Source organism: Sander vitreus, chromosome 3 (assembly GCF_031162955.1).
Source record: "Sander vitreus isolate 19-12246 chromosome 3, sanVit1, whole genome shotgun sequence".
NCBI classification, from domain to species: domain Eukaryota; kingdom Metazoa; phylum Chordata; class Actinopteri; order Perciformes; family Percidae; genus Sander; species Sander vitreus.
Window position 1 is genome coordinate 15,764,962 of NC_135857.1, and position 19,848 is coordinate 15,784,809.

The 19,848-nt window shown below is 38.6% G+C and overlaps 1 protein-coding gene across 1 annotated transcript in view; it reads left to right on the plus strand.

Moving 5' to 3' along the window:
• grik4 (glutamate receptor, ionotropic, kainate 4) overlaps positions 1 to 19,848 on the plus strand; it is a 168,376-nt gene that overhangs the window by 36,455 nt on the left and 112,073 nt on the right. The window contains exons 2-3 of the mRNA XM_078246220.1: positions 9,910 to 10,074; positions 14,890 to 14,987. Of these exons, the coding sequence (XP_078102346.1) occupies positions 9,910 to 10,074; positions 14,890 to 14,987 (263 nt within the window). The remainder of the gene's footprint in view (positions 1 to 9,909; positions 10,075 to 14,889; positions 14,988 to 19,848) is intronic.

Consider the following 19,848-nt stretch of genomic DNA (forward strand, 5'->3'; position numbering starts at 1 on the left):
ATATGAGTTACCTGAAATTACTTCACATGATAATGACTTTACCATTACAATTTACAGGCCAGTAGAGTTGGGTTAGCATTCAGCCTCAGATTAATGAGCTTTAACACATCAATCCATTTACACACATTATGATAGGTGGGTGAGAGCTATAATTACATTATGTGGCATCCGGGAAACAAGTTTCTTGTCTCCAGGTCTTCCGTGAGCGAGGCTTTCTAATTATGTAAGATCGCACCTCCGCTTCCTTCGGTACTGCACACTACAGGGCTTGCGGATGACATAGATTAAAGTGTGGAACTAGCAATTCCATTTGCCATGCAGTCAGACAAGCAGACAGATTGGCTGTGGTATAGTTCGCAGTCATGCTGCTCCAAGTGAATAAAACAGCTATTAGACAAGCATGACGCACAGCATTTTCATCTGCTGACATACACAAGTGCATGGGTGTTTAGGCACACACAGGTACATGCACACACATTCACACCCTCAAAAATAAACAGGCAAATATCTGACACTAAAAAGGCTGCGATAGCTGTCTAGTGTCTCTGCTAATTAACGTCAAAGCAACCATCAAATAAATGAGAAATGTTGTTTATCAAATGTTAAAAATACCAAATTAGTTTTTGATGTGCAACATTTATTTACATAGATAAAAAAAGAAAAGAAAATCGCAATAGGAAACAAGCCCTTCTAATGATGTCTTTGAAATGAAAGGGACTAGCTGTTTGCATCTGAATGAGAAGATTTCAAAATCTGTGATTTTTAACTACGCAGGATGTGTGTTTTGTGGTTGTGTGCGCATGTACAGTATATCCATCTTGGATAAAAGTGAAGACTGACCTTTTAGGTAAAAATAAAATGAACAATGAAAATTTACATAACCTTGAAAATACCCACATGTCACCTCTGAAAGAGAAAAAAACAACTTTTATTTTAATCACCATCCTCAGTCGCTTTAGCCTCCCTCAGTGAAAAGAGGGCAACATGTACAACCCCATTAAACTAAAAGGCAGATGAATGGAAGTGGTGAGAGAGGACAGCCCTTTACTTTTTCAAATTGCAACGTCCATGATCTTCACATTTACTGTTCTCTATGTCTCATATAAATTGAGGTCTCTATTTGAATTGCAGTCTTTGGTTGAGCTGTATACTTTCAGTTTAAATCAGACACAGGTTTTCCAAGTATTAACCGTAAGATTTATGTTTGATACATGAACCAACATGTCAAGTTATGAGTCAATTCCCCACATGAGAGTTGAGAGTTGCTTTGTTATTTTGTGTTTTTAAAAGGCATCCAAGTGCATGGTCTGGCCCATGGGCTTCTTCGTTGATGCTTTAAGCCCTTTACAAACCTGCATTAGTACACAGCTCTGTATCTGTGTGTTGGCATGTTTTCAGGAAAAACAAATCTGATCCCTCCTGAACACATGATAGGGTGGACTAATCAGCCAGCTACAAAACAAGCAGACCTCTAATGAAGTTGCTAAAGTAGAAGTCGATGCCAGGATATGTGGAAAGGAGCATTTGCAACGAATAATCCAAAGGCCCGATATGCAGTTTGCTAAAAAAAAAAGAGCACTTGAGGTGATCAGTCTTCAAATCACTACTTCCAGGTTCAAATTCATTTGTGTACCACTTGTCCAATGATCTCTGCATCCCAGTTAGATTACAGACCTAATATACCTCAACATGAATTATACAGTGTCACTCAAAATGAAATTATCAAACATTGTAATTATTTAAAGTGCTCATATTATGCTTTGGGACTTTTCCCCTTTACTTTATTGTGTTATATATCTTTTTTGTGCATGTTATAGGTTTACAAAGTAAAAAAGTCCAAAGTCCACCCCAAAGGGACTTAACCATCTCCAACAGAAAACACTGTTCACTAACTGCTCCAAACAGCTCTATTGTAGTCCAGCCTTTACTTCCGTGACAAGCGTGCGTCATTTTGCGTCACTTTGTAACACGTTATAATGCTTGCCTAGCTGCTAGCGTGGCACGCCCTCATACTCTGCTTCTGACTGGCTTGTAGTGCTGACCTAGGTACTGCACATGTGCGACTCAAAAACAAAGATGGAACAGAAGTGAGATGCCTCACTCGGTAGCTAAAAGAGAGAGCTCAACACACAGGGTGAAAATAGGAGCTGCAGCAATGTGCAGTACAACAAAAATATGGTGTTTTTTGAAAATTAAACCATGTAAACCTATTCTGGTAAAACCTCTAAATACAAGTAGGAACCTGAAAATGAGCATAATATGAGGTCTTTAAGTCCTTAATGGGACTCTGGATAGAGGCTTTTAAACAGACTCTCTAGTCTTATCACATGCTTGTTCACATTTTTGCATATTCTCACATCCTACAAGGTGGATTAATGTATCATCAAAGAAGATACTGACAGGGTGGGATGTAAGACAGCACCAAGAGATCTTAAAAATCTTTGACAAGACTCTTGGAGCATCCTGAGCTTTGGAAACAGAGTTTTACATGTACCATCTGTGAACAATGATTTGGAGGGCGATATATTTCCCTGAGGGTAGGGTAGTTGATGTAATTTAAAGAAAAAGTTGATTGCCCATATGATTATAAAGTTAAATAGTTAAATTTAAGAATATCATATAAAACAGAAGAACAAAGAGGATAATGTCTTGACTAAAACATATGCTCAGTGTATACCTTCAGTAGATAGATAAGTGATTTATTTTACCAGTGGAAGCCTGAAACAAGTAATGTATGAATAGAAACAGGTCAAACATCCATATGTCGGTCCCTGTAATACTTTCACAGTTTCTGTCTGAAATGTGCGATAAAAAAAGCAAAAGTTTAATTCCCTCAGCTTCCCTCAGACTTGCTGAGGAAATAAGCATTACTTTATTTCAGTCATACAATTCATCACATTTGGTTCTATGAAAAGTAGTATATGTTGCATCAGTGTGTTCATTCCTCACTGTGAATTGATTCTAGTGTCTCATTTACCTGAGGCGAGAGGAGCAGTCACGCGTGGAAAAATAACCACCGAGAACACATATATTGACTTCCAATTCAAATGAACACCATGTTAATGCTTTTCAGTATCCATATTCTTTTAAAAGTAGTTTATTTGATCAAAGACCAAATCCCTCTGAACTATTTCCCCCACTCTCCGTATCAGATAATGGCTTTCCCCCCAATCAAAGTTGGAAAGCACATTACAATTACCTTGTACAGTAGGTGAAGCGCTAGTTCATTTGATCTGCATTTAGCACTTGGTGTGATGGAATGAGAAATGCAGCCATCTAGTTAATAGAGAAGCCAGCAGATTTTTCAAAATGATAATGAGTTTTTTACCCTTGGCTGCCACTTTCCAGGGACACTCCTAGCATCTTTGTCACAAAAAGCATAGCTCCCACAGCGAGGCAATGCAAGCCTGTTTTGTTGGGTCCTCCCTCTTGTGTACAACAATAGGGCTATGTTCACAGAGCAAGGCCCCTGACACAGCTTAAGATGCCTTGATTCTGACTTACATTAAGCAGCAATTCTTCACTTCTATCCCAAATCTCACACCTCACAAACCTCCCTGTCTCTTCTGATTTGTCCACTCAGAAGGAATAAGCAATGAGAAGGATAGGCAACTGCAGTAAGTGCCACTTTGGTGTACATCACATGTTCAGATGGATCATTTCCAGCTCTAAATGCAGGACTCAAAGTGACAGGCATGTCAATGGCAGTGTTTGTATGTGTACAGTATGAGTGTGTATGTGCATCTACAAGAACAGGTGCATAGTTGTGTTTCTAACAAAGGCGAAGGAAATGCTTGCTCCAATTGCTCAAAACAATAAGGGCTCTCAATATTTTATACATTATATTATTTATTTTTATACTGTTTTTTTGTGAATGAAAACGTAAGCCGAGTTTGTGCATAATGGTTTGATGCTGTTTTTCTTAAAATCAGCCAGGGGTTTACATGTTTACATAAGGATAACATCTGTGAGAAATGCTAAAAAGCCCGATAAGAGCATTTCCCTGTGCTGTGTGCTGTTACCTCAGAGGAATTCTCATTTCAAACCTACTTTTCACTGAGCCTGTCGTCCACAGTCCACAACCCGCTACGCCTTAGCGTACCTCTGTGCTACTCATTGATTGGTTTTAAATGTAATGAATGAGAGAAACAAAAGATAAAAACATAGGGACCCACAGAAGAAACATGACATGTCAACACAGCAATTATGAAATACATTTTAAGAACAAAAGGAGGAGCGAGGTGGAAAGTTACAGTAAGTATAGAAAGACATTGTATGGTCCTCAGAGGGACATACGTCATAGGAAACACTGTGCTATTTATAACAGCAGACACAAAACCTTTATTAGAATATTTCTTCCGCTCATTAATTTATTATAATGCAAACTCACCCGACTAAAGAGCTGTTTGTTTGTCATAGTGCTGGGCGGTATTTGTATCACGGTATTTTTTAAGATTCTGGCGGTTTCATGGTATATCACGGTATTTTCTTTCTTTTGCTTGACTGGGCCTTTATATAGTTTTATAATGGCTTATTCTACTGTCAGTACATAGGATATCATAAAAACATTTTAATGTCATCATGTTTACTAAACGCTTTGATTACTAAAGGGTTTGCTTGGCTCCACAACATTATACAATAACGTTATATGAAGGAGAATGCATGAAACAGTTACAGAATCTAAACTATTTTTATTGTGCAAACTGCAAAGTAGTAAAATAAACTTAAACCGAATGAATACACATACAAACAACTTCAACATTGTTTCCTTTTCAAAACAAAATAGTTGTAAGATAGTTGTATAAACACTACCTTGGCCACAGGTAATGTTAGGTTGTTGTAGAAAAGTGGGCGACTGAATGTAGCTCCACTGTCAGCCTCCTTCGCTGTTTGAATAATGTTAGTAGGTTGGCGGATGTATTTCAGCGAGGCAAGACATCTTAAATCCATTGTTTTAATCATTGCTCTGAACCCGTCTTTCTCCCGTCTTTCTCTTTCTCCGTCTGTAGCAGGACCGTAGGTGGATTGTTATTGCGTTTATGATGTTGCTCCGCTGCATGCTTGAAGTGACATGTCTTTAACGTTAGCACGGCTGAGTAACGTTAGCGCAACCAAGTAATGTTAGAGCGACGGGCAACAACAGTGGCTAAATTATGTCCGAATTTTTAGAAACAAAATACTTCAGAACAACAGACGGCTCCTCTCTTGAGCATCGATGATCTGGTGTATCTCCGGTTTTTCTTCATCTTCTAACTTTCTTCTCTGTTCTTGAATGTGCAGTAGTGACCGGAGCCTCTCCCAGCTTAACAGACTGTTATGCTACCTGGCTAGCTAGCAGCTATAATGTTACCCAACATGCCGCCCGGCTGTGTAATTTGTAAATGTAAAATTATTAGTGTTAGAAATTGTTTAAGTCACAAATTGTTGTGAGCTATGGTGTTTTATCCTGTTAAAGAGAGTTAGTTGTGGGTTATTAATTGTTGTGTTATAAAGTTACTACCATGAGTGAGAAGGGTACGCAGTTAACAGGGCTCCCGTTCTCAATTCACTTACAGATTACTTTGGCCGTTGCGCTCTCTGCGGCAATGCACCGGTATTATGGTATATGAAAAATTCATATCATACGTGAATTTAATACCGGTATACCGCCCAGCACTAGTTTGTCATAACAGATATTCTCAGTTGTGGCTAATTGATTGATTGATTTATTTCTGTGTCCTGCACTATATGGTACCCAGCAAGACACTGGACAGCAATAACAAAACATTCTTTTCCAAAACAAAAAAATTGTCTTATGTTGGATACAGTTTTCTTTGTCTTATTGCCTTAGTTGCATTTTCTATATATCTTGCTAAGACACAAACCTCCTCAAAAAAGAGCCAACTCCGCATATTACCTTTTTTTTTGTCCAACAGAACATTGGTTGTTAAAATCTGTTCCACAATATGGCTATACAACATAGTTATTGAGCCTCATAGTTTGGCCTCCCACATACACATTAAAAAAAACATTAAAGTGAAATAATTTGTAATTATTTTGAAAGGTTTGTTTTTGTTTAATGGTGATTACTGAATTTTTGGTGTGGAAACAGTGGAAACAAGCTGTAAACACAACATTGATATTATCATGTAGGTAGCGTTTAGTGGTGTCTTTAGAACTTTTTACAAAAAAAGCTGCCTGCGTCTGAAAACAATGCTGATAAGAGCAGTGACAGTGAACCAAAACAGTAAAGCTGTGGTCCATAAAAGACACTGAAGCACTCCATAGAGGTGAGGGCGACCACAATCATTTTCTGTGGGGTTTGTCACTTTGAGCGACCCCTTTTGCCACCAGTACATGTAGTCATTTGATCCAATATTAATATAAAGATTATTTATTATTTATAGCAGCTTTAGTCCATGGATGTAACACTGCCTTGTTTGGGTGTAAGACATGGCAATGGACAAATTGCACATCAGAGAGGTCTAATATTTTTAGTCATGATCTTGACAAGAAATCAAGACGTAACCATACATTTTAAACTTGCTTTTGTGTAGACATTAATCACTATCACAGGGTATCCTCTGGATTTGAAGTGTTGATCCTCAGAGAGAAGTCCAACGATGAATATTTATGAAGCTAGATTTTATATTTGAATTTAAAACTCTAAAACTTGTAAAGCCTGTACGTGATCAGGAGGGTGTCCGTTAAGTGCATAAATAAATGAATGCCCTTTGTCCACAAATTTTCCATCAGACAGACACAAGTATAACCTTGGATGAACTGTCACTGATACTCTCTGCTTCTTTGCAAAGTATTTTAATTGGTTGTAGATATTGGCATACTGTGACTCCCCCGTGATGATAGCAGATGAGTGGATATGTCTCATCTTTGCAAGCTAGACCTAGTTGTTGTTTATCCAACTGTGTGATCAGCAGGGAAAAGGTCACTTCAAACACGATCCAGCTCTGTATGCAGCTCTGCACGTCAGCTTGAAGTCACGAACGCTCAACCTGATTTTCTCTTTAATGAATAGTCTGCAGCACATTTACTTTCAACCAAATTGTACTTAATTGTATTTTTTGTGCCTTATTAATTTCCCACTTTTGTGAGTACATTACTTTTATGTCCCACCTCTTCTTTAGCTGTAAATGTAATCTATTTAAGTTGAGGACCTCTGTGCTAACCCAGTTTAATTACGTTAACCTCCTGAGGCCGACAATGTCGTATACGACAGCAAACTACACGTTTTATGTAATATTCAACATTTCCAGATCAATGCAGTGTAGAGACTTACTTTTTTGTTTAGAAGCAGAGTCAATTTAAGTGAGGTCTTTCGTGCGATCGTAGGTCTTCCAGAAGCACTATAATCCAGCCTGGAACTACAGTGTCTTTGTACGACAAATCCATAATTATGGATCCATAAATCAAGTTACATAATTTTCGATATCTCTGCATCACTTTCAGCCACCTGGTTCTGATCTGATTCTTTAGCATGAAGGCTAACAGCTGGGCCTTTCCAAAGAGGGCTACAAATGCACTGCGCAGTGATGTCTATGTGGATGTAGCCCAGCGCCTTTGCTGATGTACATCCTCATATCCTGTCAGATCTATAGTCTTCTATTATATTACTATACTATTAAATATATTCTGTAGCACCCAAAATGTGTTACTTTGCTGTTACATATACTAAACGTGGAACGAACGAGCCGAAATAATGACATAACAGCGTGAATGTAATAAATAATGCATAGATTCTCATTTGCACATTTGGTTAGTATTATAAGGCGTGCACCCAGGGCGCATTAAGCATGGATACATTTTATGTGACACATGTGATAGGGAAATGGACATGAAGTCATGTCAGGAGAAAGGCAGGTCACTCAGCCAATATATATAATAACCCTTACCTGATACAAAAAGGGGGCCTTGTATGTACTGTGTGTGTGTGTGTGTGTGTGTGTGTGTGTGTGTGTGTGTGTGTGTGTGTTTGTAGGCAGAGCTGCAAGTCATTCAGGCAGCCCTGGGTGTGTAAATGAGTGTGATTTGGCCTCCTGATGTCTCATAGTAGACAGGATATTGATAAAAGCGTATGGACTTTTCAGGGGAAAAAATCCAAATAGTTTTTTATTTGTGTTAGTTACAGTGTTTATTTTTGTTTCCCCTGATTGCCAAGATTTGGGAGAACAATTTTTTATAAGCCAAACGTCTTGTTCAATATTGTTCTCTGTGTGATGTTAATACATTTCAGTGGCATTCAATTTCTGTTTAGTTTTTTTCTTTTTGTCTTTATAGTCATATAACAATTTATAAATTCATATGACATCCCTGCAGCATACATAGTTGCAGCAAACAAGTTTTCCTGAAAAAAAATTATGTATATATTTTGTGCATTACAGGGTTGAGGTTATACAAGCATTATTACACAAGGAAACAGACGACTGAAAGATTAGAAAGGCCCCAGAGGGTTAATTACAAAGCCTGCTTTCAGACATCTGCTGTTCATTAATTGTGTTTTCCTTTTTTACTCTTGAGCCTAAACCTATTGAGGTATGTTGTAGTTTGTATAAATGTTAGTTGTTCATGTAGCTGGGCTGAAACATAATTAAGTAGTTTATGTAAAATGTTTAAATTATTACATTTCAGTAATGGCAAGGTTCTTCAATGATCTTGGAAATAGTAATTGTACTAATAGCCAAGATGAGTATTAATGCATAGAATTTTTTGTGTCAAGCATCACATCTTCATGGAAACATGTATGGTTAGACCATATGAGCCATATAAGTTAGACCATATAAACGTATAAGGTAGGCCATTTGTTGACTACATATAAAAGCATTTACTGTATGTCATTCAGTTTCTTTCCCGTGTTGATAACAGGGAAATGATGAACATTTGACATATGTGCTGTTAAATGTCACAGGATACATTTAGGATAAAAAAAACCTTCTCTCCTCCTCTGTCTGAATGTATTTTATTATTACTATTCAGAGAATGCATACAAATATACCCTTCCATAGTTATCATGTATGGAACGATTCAAATCCTTTTTAATATCTGGAGTCTTATTGTGATGGAATAACATTATTTTGCTGCATAAAAAATAAATGAAAAGTGTGTATTATATACATCTAGTCCCTTTATAATTGGCTTAGCTAAGCCAAATACAAGACAGGCATCAATCTTTCTGATAATTATACAACAATACAACAAATCCATTTATGCATACAGAATGTGAATCAATCATTTCTCAGTATAACATGTTGTCTCATCATTCTTTATTGCTTTTGTGGCAAAAATGTTTAGGATACTTACATGTTGTAGCATCTCTATAAAGCTGCTGCAGTGACTGGACTTTCACGTCTTTACACTGCCTCTATGAAAGCTAAACAACCGACAGATGTTTTTGATTACTTTTGCTGCAGTAAACAGTATGTTATGAATGTATATTTTTGCTGGGGTCTTTAAAATATCAGTATGCTATGAATTCATATTGTTTCAGTGTTCTTAAGATGTTCAAGCTTTCAAGCTTTCACCATACAGCTCAGATATTTATGTTAAATAGCACTCAGCCTTTTAGAACAAAAGTAAAGTTCACACACTAAAAGCTGCTCCTAAAGTGTATGGATTTATTAACAACAGTACCTGCCATAGTAGGCACTCCAGATTATTGGAGAGCAGTGTGCACAAAATGAAACGGCTTTCAGTGGATTGAACTTTTATTGTAGATCTAAAAGGGAAAAAAAAGCCTTTAAATACATGATCTGTCCTCACAGTTTTTTCAGATTGAATGATTGTTGGCCACATGGGCCACCCTAGTTCTAATGAATGTGGAGGGAAAAAAACAGCAGTTACTAGTGTGGATGATATATTTGTTGATGATTTTTCATCCTCACAACCCATCACTCCTTTTGATTCCCTTCTTCTCAGCTGCCATCCTTGATGACCCTATGGAGTGCAGCAGAGGAGAGCGTTTGGCCATCACACTGGCCAAAGACAGCATCAACAGGAGCAGTAACCGCTCCACCACTGGCAAGCTGGAGGTAGACATCTTTGAACTGCTGAGAGACAGTGAATATGAGATGGGGGAAACAAGTAAGTAACACAGGGAAGACATGCCTATGAATTGGTGTTGATGTGTGTGATTGTTGATGTGGGTCTGTTGGTCAATATATGTGTACATTGTGGTAGAATTTCCAGCATACGAACTCATGCTATGTAAGTTAAGACAGTGGAACTCCAGGTCTCATTCAACCAGGTCAGTGTCCAACATAACAGCCGTAGGTCATAACCTGTCTCAGGCAGAGTAGTAATTCAACTCTCTATCTCCATAGATGACGGGAGACATAAGAGCTGTAGGATAAGACAGTGCTGCCTCAAGCGCTCCCAGCTCCCTGCCAAGGTCATGCAGAAAGTTAACCCATGCTCACATTCACACACACACACACACACACACACACACACACACACACACACACACACACACACACACACACACTTTAGCATACTTCCCAGAGAGAGATAGACTCAACTAGGTTTTAGGTAAGCATATGTTTTACGGCGCCCGCAATATCTTTGTTTACATTGAAGGTTAAGCTAAACTTAAGTCCTCCAGCATGAGTTTAAATACACCGACAAGAAGAGAGGAACTTCAGAGTTGGGACGCCACTACACAATAACATATCGTGGTTAAACTGTACTGTTTGCCTAATTTCTCCTCGATCGAGATTCCATTAAATGCTTCTGTTTAAGTCATCAAAGTCTCCTGAACCTTCATGTATCCAGAAGTCAAGCTGCTCCTGAGTTTTTCTTTAACATACGTTAAGACTGAGAAAGGGTCTCTCATTTCAAAATCAGCAAGCCTGTCATTTCAATTCATCCTACCGTCTTATTTTCACTCTTATTTTCAGTCTCTCACACTCTTCCCCCAAGTACAGTTATTTATGTCTGTCTGGTTTAACAATATGTTGGTCAAACAGAGGCAAACAAATGATTGAAAATAAATGGTACTGCCATGGTACAGGAACGCAAAATGAGCTGTCATATTTTGATAGCTGCAGAAATCAAATGGTGTGTTTGTATTTTGTTCTCTTATACATTGGCAACTTTCACTCTGCTGTGACAGGGCAGATCAAAAGGTTTTCTGTAAAAAGGAGTGTAATGTAAAATGTTCTTAATGTTTGTAAAAACAGAGATGGCCTTCAACAGAAAGGCTTATGGACCTTTTAAAATTCCAGTAATTTGTCACACAGATGTGGAAAATGTACCTTGTTATCAATTGTATCAATGCCTCCACTTCACAGCTCCTCAGTGTACTGGTTAGTGACTTGTTGCCTCACACATCAGTGTTTACTGGTTAGATCTTTTAAATTTTTAATGAAAACTATAACAAATCAATACAGCACAGTATGGGTCTGCAGAAAACAACCAATATAAACAGCTATGACAAAAAGTGTGAGGATTGATTTTCAATACAACACATTCCCACTTTCACAAACCTAAGAGCTTCAGTGCTGCTGCTTAATCCATGGAAACAATGCTTCACTTACCACAACAACAAGAAACTGTATTACTTTCTCTGCCTGGTTTACTACAAACCCTTCCTAAATGTGGTTTCTTTAGTGTGTGTGTGTGTGTGTGTGTGTGTGTGTGTGTGTGTGTGTGTGTGTGTGTGTGTGTGTGTGTGTGTGTGTGTGTGTGTTGTGTTGTGTGTGTGTTTGTTTGTTTGTGCACATGCACATGTTTCTGTCTTTGCGTGTTTGTGTGTGCGCGTGTAAAGTAGTGTGTGTTGGTGTGTGCATGCTTAATTGTATGTATATTGTGCAAATGTTTTTGTGTGTGTGTGTGTGTGTGTGTGTGTGTGTGTGTGTGTGTGTGTGTGTGTAATTAGAGGAATGAATTGGATTAGGGACGGATCAGTGGCCACAGTTAGATGGAAATATCACAGAGGGGCCGCTACCTGCCCAGAAAAGTCCCACCCCCACCTTTCAAGCACCCACTCTTGCCTGTGTAGTAAACAGCCCCTAAATGGATGACTCCCTTGACTGCTTGCCTCTTTTACAGGCAGGTAGTCTATATCGACGAAGATTCATTTAGGGGATTGCTCCGGTGCCGCTAGAAACTCTAGGATGTCCCTCATTTCGGCCGGATGTTCTGCACCTTCCACATTTCTTTGTGTTGACATTCTAAACTCACTCTTAACTGTTCCTTAGATCTCTGCAGGGTAAATCGAAACAGCTAGCTAGACTATCTGTCCAATATGAGTTTTCTGTTGCACGACTAAAACAACTTTTGAATGAGCACCAAAAGATGTTCCTTCCTGAGGCTATTTTTCTAGAGGCACCGTTATTGCGTCCAGCACTTAGCGCCGCCCAAGACGATTGTGATTGGTTTAAAGAAATGCCAATGAACCAGAGCACATTTTTCTCCCATCCCAGAGTGCTGTGTGGACTAGCCAGACCTTCCTCCGCAGCGCTGTGGAGGAAGGTCTGGCAATGCGAGACTAACCGGTAGTAACCTCAACGTGACTGGACTTCTTTCACAGACCGTTACATATTGCGTATAAAGCCATATTACACACGTACAGGCCAACTAAGACGGTTTTAATCTTAAGAAATCATTAAGATCTGACAGTAAACACCAAGACCTTCATTACCTGGATAAGTTTAGTTGTGGTAGCTGCGTTTTGTGTGTGTTTGAATGTACACATGCATGTTCTGTGGCCGTCTTTTGATATTTCTGGTTTTGCTATATCTCATGTTTTTTATTTTTATTTATTGTATATCAGTCCAACCGTCCGTCTTCTTGTAACCAGCAACACCTGTCAAGCATTTCACAAGTCAAACTCATTACAGCCCTCTAATCATTCCAAGGATCCAATAGTTTGTATTGATCAGTGAAAATCAATGTCAAGCGGAGAAAATTGACTTAGTTGCTTACCGACCTGCCTTCTGACCATACTTTGTCCACGGTGAGAGGCACAGTACTATTCTGAAAATTATCAGCATTAATGGACACCTTGACACTGCCATCAATGTCCAGTGATGAATACACAGACTTTTCATGCACATTCTCTGTCTCCCACACATACACACACACAATGCTGGCTGTGCAGAGAAGAAGCAAATCAAAGTGTCACAGAGGCCAGGAGCATGTTGGCTGGCAGTCAAATCATTCAGCTTTATAATTTAGTGAAGCCATGCAGACAGGTGCAAATGTGTGTGTGCATGCACCGTAAATGTGTGCATACATGTGTATGTGGGTGTTTCTGTAAGGTGTGTGTTCATGTCTTACAGGCACCATGGGTGACTAAGGGATTACATATTAATCATTCGATTCACTGCCTCTGGATTCACCACACAGGCTCAAAAACGGTCCCCCTCCTGCCTTTTGCACACACGTAGCTGGTTAATGCTCTGCATTTGCCCCAATAACCAATGCCAAATTATCATCGCCCACACTTACTTTGTGCACACATGCTCGCACATGAACAGTAGTACTTGTGTCTACCTCACATCATTGACTTAAGCACTTTAATTAGAAGCCAGGGGTGGGGAAGATTAAAGCATATGGCCTCTGTAAAACTCACATTCACTGAAATGTTTCCGTCTAATGATATGTTTTCGTCCCGAAAGGTAAAGCCTTGTAAATGTATAATGTGAAAAATAAGATGATATGTGTGTGTCACTTTTGGGGAAATTATAGCATTAATTTGCAAGGGCCCTATCTTGCACTCCACAAGTCCAACGCAAGTGTCTTTGCTAGTTTAAGACCAACAGTTGTCAATTTCCAGTCCAGCGCCCACATTGTTTAAATAGCAAATGCACCTGCACCCATCTGTGCGCCCATCGGCGTGCTGGTCTTACAGGGTGTGTTCAGGTGCGTTCTTGGCGTATTGCTATCTTGAGGCAGTGGAAAGTGATTGCGCCATTGACCAACAAAAACCTGGTCAAGTCAATAACACACCATTTCATTGTTATTTTAACAGCGCATTAGTAAAATGTGCGCGCACACTATGCTTGTAACACACTGCTTGTGAAATAGTATTATTGTGTATACTTCATGCACGAGCAGATCAGTTTCTTCTCCTGAAAATCTCTCCTTCCTGCTTAGCAAATCCGCCATCATAATAGCAATGCGCCAAGGTACAAACGCGCCTGGCTTTTAAAGGGAATGGGAGATGACACTGATTGGTTTATTGCATGTTACGCCCAAAACACACCTATGATTAATTAAGACACTAAGTACAACCCTTTCAAACCATGCGCCTGGCGCACGGACATTTTTTTCCGCCTTTAAACTAGCAAAAGTGGATTCGTACACGCCCTAAACGCAACTGCGCCAGGCGCTTCACGCCGTGCGCTTAGATCGTTAAAATAGAGCCCCTTATGTTCAAATACCAGATTTTATGTTTAAGCCTCCGGATATTGTTTCCTGTCACTATTTCTGCCTCTGCATTTCTCACTGTCTGTCACTCTGTTTATCTGTGAGTGTCTCTTCACATTGCTATATCTCTCTGTCTCCATATGTGAAAGTCTGTTATTATGAATATCAGTTCCTCCCAAAAGCTATTAAACTATCATGGCCAGGGTCCATAGGATTTTTCTGTATGTGCATCACATATGTATGGGCATATTAAACATGGACAAATGCATTTGGCCTTGCGCGGGTTTCATTAACACATAGGTTCAGGTTCCCTTGTGACAGTAGAAGCGCTGGCTCAGGCCGCTATCTGTTTAGAGTTTAAAATAGTCAGCATGTGCATCCATTAACATCTGGCTGAAGAGGGCCTTTTTTAAATGACTCAGATTCCTCACGAAAGCCTTTGCTTTGCTTTCCTGAATAGCACTGACTGACTTTTTCACTCTCTCTGTTCCCTTCTCAATCCTTATTTTATTTGTTTTCTCTCAGTGTGCCAGATCATGTCGAAAGGGGTGGTGGCAGTCCTCGGTCCTTCTGCCAGTCCGGCCTCCAACTCCATCATCAGCAATATCTGTGGAGAGAAGGAGGTGAGTTTATGCACCGAACTGGCCTGCAGTCGCGGGCTAGGCAGCATGCTCACAGTGCGATCAGAAAAACACCGCTAGGAACAATGATGCTCATTAGCAGCTATGTGGTTTTTGTAAAAGATTGAGGCGGAATGATATCCAACTTGTTAGTGAAAATGATGAAATGCCTCAACAGTGTCATAACTCTCCATTGCAGTCCCCACTCCAATCTAAGCACCGCTGGACATTTTATTTCCACCATTCTCCCTCATTAGGATGGAGCAGTTTGGGCCGTGGATGCTTGCTAGCCACTGTTTTGAGATTTGTATAGAAACTAAATACAGATAAACAAAAGTAAAAGTCAAGACACATATTTTCTTTTCTGAACATTGAAGAAAAACATGTTTTCCATAATTCAAACATGACTGAGTGGATTTGGCTTCAGAGCCCGGGTGCATGCAAACAGATCCCAGTTGGATGCTAATTGGCTTCTCTGAACTCTGACATGGTGTTTGTTTTTATGACTGATGTCAAGAGACAATTATACAAAACCATAAACTAGATCAAAATCAATTATAAAGCAGAAAATAATTATCTGTTATGTTTTTACTGTCATGCATTGGCGCGTTTACCAAATTTGATAGATTTGTTTTACATTTTGAAGCAGACTATTCAGATTATGAAAGTAAATACACCAATATTGATATCATCTATATTATCTACTGTGTAGAATATTGCTGCAGATTTTAAAAACTGCATGTCAGGTTTCTTTCAGTTCATTAATCATTCAGTTTTGTTTTGTGTGTTACGGTATGCTCCCAGCTGTAATTGGATTTGGTCCAGAGAGAGGCTGCCTTTTTATCTGCGTGAATTTGATCAGCATGACTATTAGGAGACATCCCATTACCATACTAGTCTCTATAATGTCCTCTGGTACAGTACAACCCATCTTTCTAATGAGACATCAGTCCGTTGTAGTGGTAGGAAAACCTGGACTCCCTGCTGTTAAAAAATCTCTGGTGGCATTGAGTTATGGAGCTGACTGCTTTGAAACACTGACTGTGATAATACCACCGTATCAATATTAAAGACTGAGTTGTTAAATGATACATACAGTATAATCATAAAATACCCCAAGGCAGGGGTTTTCCTGGCTCAGAATGGGCCTTTGGGGGGGTGACTACGCACAGCAGTAAGCATGATCAGTTTGCGTACAATAAAACGCAAAGAGTGTGTTTTACCTTATTTGACAGAAATCTTTGCATTTTCCTTTTATACCTGACAATTTAATAAACAAAAATGTATATTATGCTTGAGCAAATGAAACCCCAATTAACAAAACCGGTTCAAACAAATAATATTAGTATTTTTTTTAAAACACCGGGAGTCTGGTACAGACTGGAGATAAAGCTGAGATTGGCTCTCATATTCAAGTTCATGTTCCGCTTGATAAACAGTTGTTTGGTGAATTGCTCTTAATCACATTTAGAGAGGATTTGAATTGCTATTTTTTCTCCCAATTCTTATCAGTTTGGTGCTGGTGATATTGGAAAACCCTGCAAGGAGTTAATAACAGCCCTAAAGATTCACAATTTCCCCACACTGGCTCAAATTTCATCTTTACTTATCTATTCTTATTATGTAAATAGGTGGGGCAATAATGTGGATGACATTTGGATTAGTCACAGATAGGAGGATTATAGTCTCTGCTGTCGTCATGTTGAATTAGTGTTTGTACTTTCCCATGCAAAACACTTCTTTTAGCAGTAATTTCCATCTAGCTGGGGCCAGTACTGTCACCATTGCTGTAGTCTGAATTGTATTTAGTGTTGAACTCCTAATAAATCAGAAGTGCTGCAATGCCTGGGAAAAAATATGCAGTCTGTTATCACACATAACTTGACAGCTTCATAGAAACATTTGCACTGGGTGTTTGATATGCCAGTTGGGTGTCCATCTTCATCTGCTCTGAAAATGCAATATTACATAATTCTTGGCAACCGTCTTCTCACAACCGCTCTAGATGGACTTGTTGTTAGTTCAAGACGTGGACTACTATTATTTCAGGGGTATGACACAGTTTTGTGCTGAGAGCTGCACTCTATTGTCAAGAGCTATTCAACTCTTTCCCTGTAGTTATTCTATTCTAATCCATGTTTTGTGAAACACTGACACAGATTTTTCTAGATTTTAACAATAACAACGTTATTGTGATAGAAATGTTTACCACAGTGGTACAGCCTTTACCTTTATAATTCCATTTTATCAGAGCCACATAGCTTTTAGCTTGACCTTAAACTAACAAAAGTACCCATAACTAGCCGTAATGCAGAAAATTGCCCCCTTTGAGTGATATACTATTATATATTATTACACGGCTTTGTTGAATACTCAATTATATTAGTCAATTACGACATTCTAAAGTGTGTTGTTTCTGAATAGCAGACCGCTGCTATAAATATCAGGCCGTTGCTATGGATGCCGTTCCAATCATAGACTCTGGAGGACCATTTTTAAATTGCCAAAATCATTTTGAAATCAATATTTTGTGTCAGATTATTGATTTCTTAAGTAAGTAGCCATTTAATAAGCAGGATAATGTAGAGTGAGCATTATTGTGAATTAAGCCCCTTCAGGGTGATTCAAGACCAGCATCACCCTGTTGTGGTTTAATTTGCTATAATGACTCGCTACTCATTCTCATTCATACTATGTAAGTAACTTTTCCTGTTGTAGTTTGTTAGTTTAATCTATTTTAAATACAGTTTAGTGTAATGGAGTAGAAGTACAAACTAGTATAAAATGGAAATACTCAAGTAAAGTACCTTCAATTTGTACTTAAGTACAATACTTGAGTAAATGTTGCTGTACATTCCACCACTGCCTTTTACATATACAGTGGTTTTTCTTACAGTAAAGAACTATAAACAAAACTGTGCATCCTCAGCTTTGACATATTGTTGCTCTATCTACATTGTGAAGTGTTGTATTTCAGAAGAGCAGGACAGACCTGCAACTGCTTGACAGTACTGAGCATATCATTCAGACCCTATGTAGGTCATCTTTGCAGGGTCTGTAAAAAGTGTCTGGGATTGTAAAATGGTTTGAAGTGTTTCTTCTCTGACATGATTTTGTTGGAAATGCATAGTTTGATGTGTTGTGACATGTTTCCCAACTTACAGTAACATCAAGAAAACTTGATTTTGGAGTTCAAAATGTAGCCACAGAGGACCACTTTGCTTTTTCTTTCACCATCAGTAAAAGAAGAGGAGGAGAACACACTGAATGTTTGAGTCTTTCGAAGTGAAGAGAACATATAGTGATGTTGGCAATGCTGTGTAAATTCTGTCAACCTAATCCACTCCAACACACGTTACAGTAATGCTTCTAATGTTAGTTAGCTAGATCTTCAGCTTTTATATAAACATAGAGTTGGTGGTGTTGCCCCCAACATTTATAATCACATGTTATTAGATGTAATTGTGTGTCCACCCACAGTCATAAAGAATATCCAGTCAGTTTACAGGACGAGATGAGGGATTCTGATATGAAAATACACACAAATGCACTTTTGGACACATAATTGTTAAGACAATAGACAACAGATTACACCCAGGGGAAAACCTGTTTCCTCATGAATACTGTATGTTGATCCTCTTATCTCATTCTGTGTTGTATAAAATGCATTAATAACTATTTTTAGGTTGCCAGACAATTCATGGAATAATCAAGCCCAATGGTCCTCGGTTGTGGTGATCAGGACATTGCTGGTTTTCATTCTAGTCATCAAATCAAAGACTATTGAATACCTAGAATGCATGGGAAAACCAGCAGCCGTAGCAGTTTAGTTTCCTGAGGACTAGTACTAAAAAATGACAATCTTAACTCAGTGGTCCTCACCCAAATGCTATTTAGAGAGAGAGTATGCTGATTTTTACCAACCAAACACCACACCTGCTGATTTCACTGATTAGGGCCCCCATCTCAGGCTTGAGGTGTGCAAATCAGTGAACTCAGCTGCTGCGTGTGTGTGTGTGTGTGTGTGTGTGTGTGTGTGTGTGTGTGTGTGTGTGTGTGTGTGTGTGTGTGTGTGTGTGTGTGTGTGTGGCAGATAAGGTCACATTGCTCTTATCATGATCACTCTGAAGGGGATGACTGGGTAATGGCCCTTGTCAGCATGGCCTTATAATATGGGTAGGCTGTTGTAACTAACAATACAGCACTATCACTAATACATTTTTCATTTATTAAGAGGCAAGAATGTAAACAATTAAGATGAAACATAAAAAAGCAGATAGTAATCATATATTCTATTAATGAAGTGTTTTGAGTTTAAAAATGGTTGACCTTTGGCAAAATATGAGGGGTTATTTGCAAAGGAGTTGTTAATTTAAGGATTATAAAATTATAATAAGTCCTGCATTCAAAATCTTACTTAAGTAAAAGTACAAAAGTAGTTGCATCAAAAATCAAAGTACCAAAGGTAATACTATTCATTATGCAGAATGGCCCATTCAATTTGATTATAATTAGTGATGCATTAATGTGTTCATCACTTTGATGTTGCTGCAGGTAAGGGTGGGTAACCTATTATAATACTTTATATCATAATTTATTACAGTGATTGATTATATTTTGCATTCATAATCTAATTCCGCAAAGTAAGTAGTGGAGTAGAAGTAGAAAGTATCTTAAAATCTAAATGCTCAAGTAAAGTACAAGTACCCTCAAAATTGTACTTAAGTACAGTACTTGAGTAAATGTACTTACATGTTACATTCCACCACTGCACAATATTTAGAATAAGGAAAACCCCTTCTATTATAACCAATCACAGAGGACCCCAGGTAATACTAGTCCTGCAGAAACAGGGCTAAAGTAA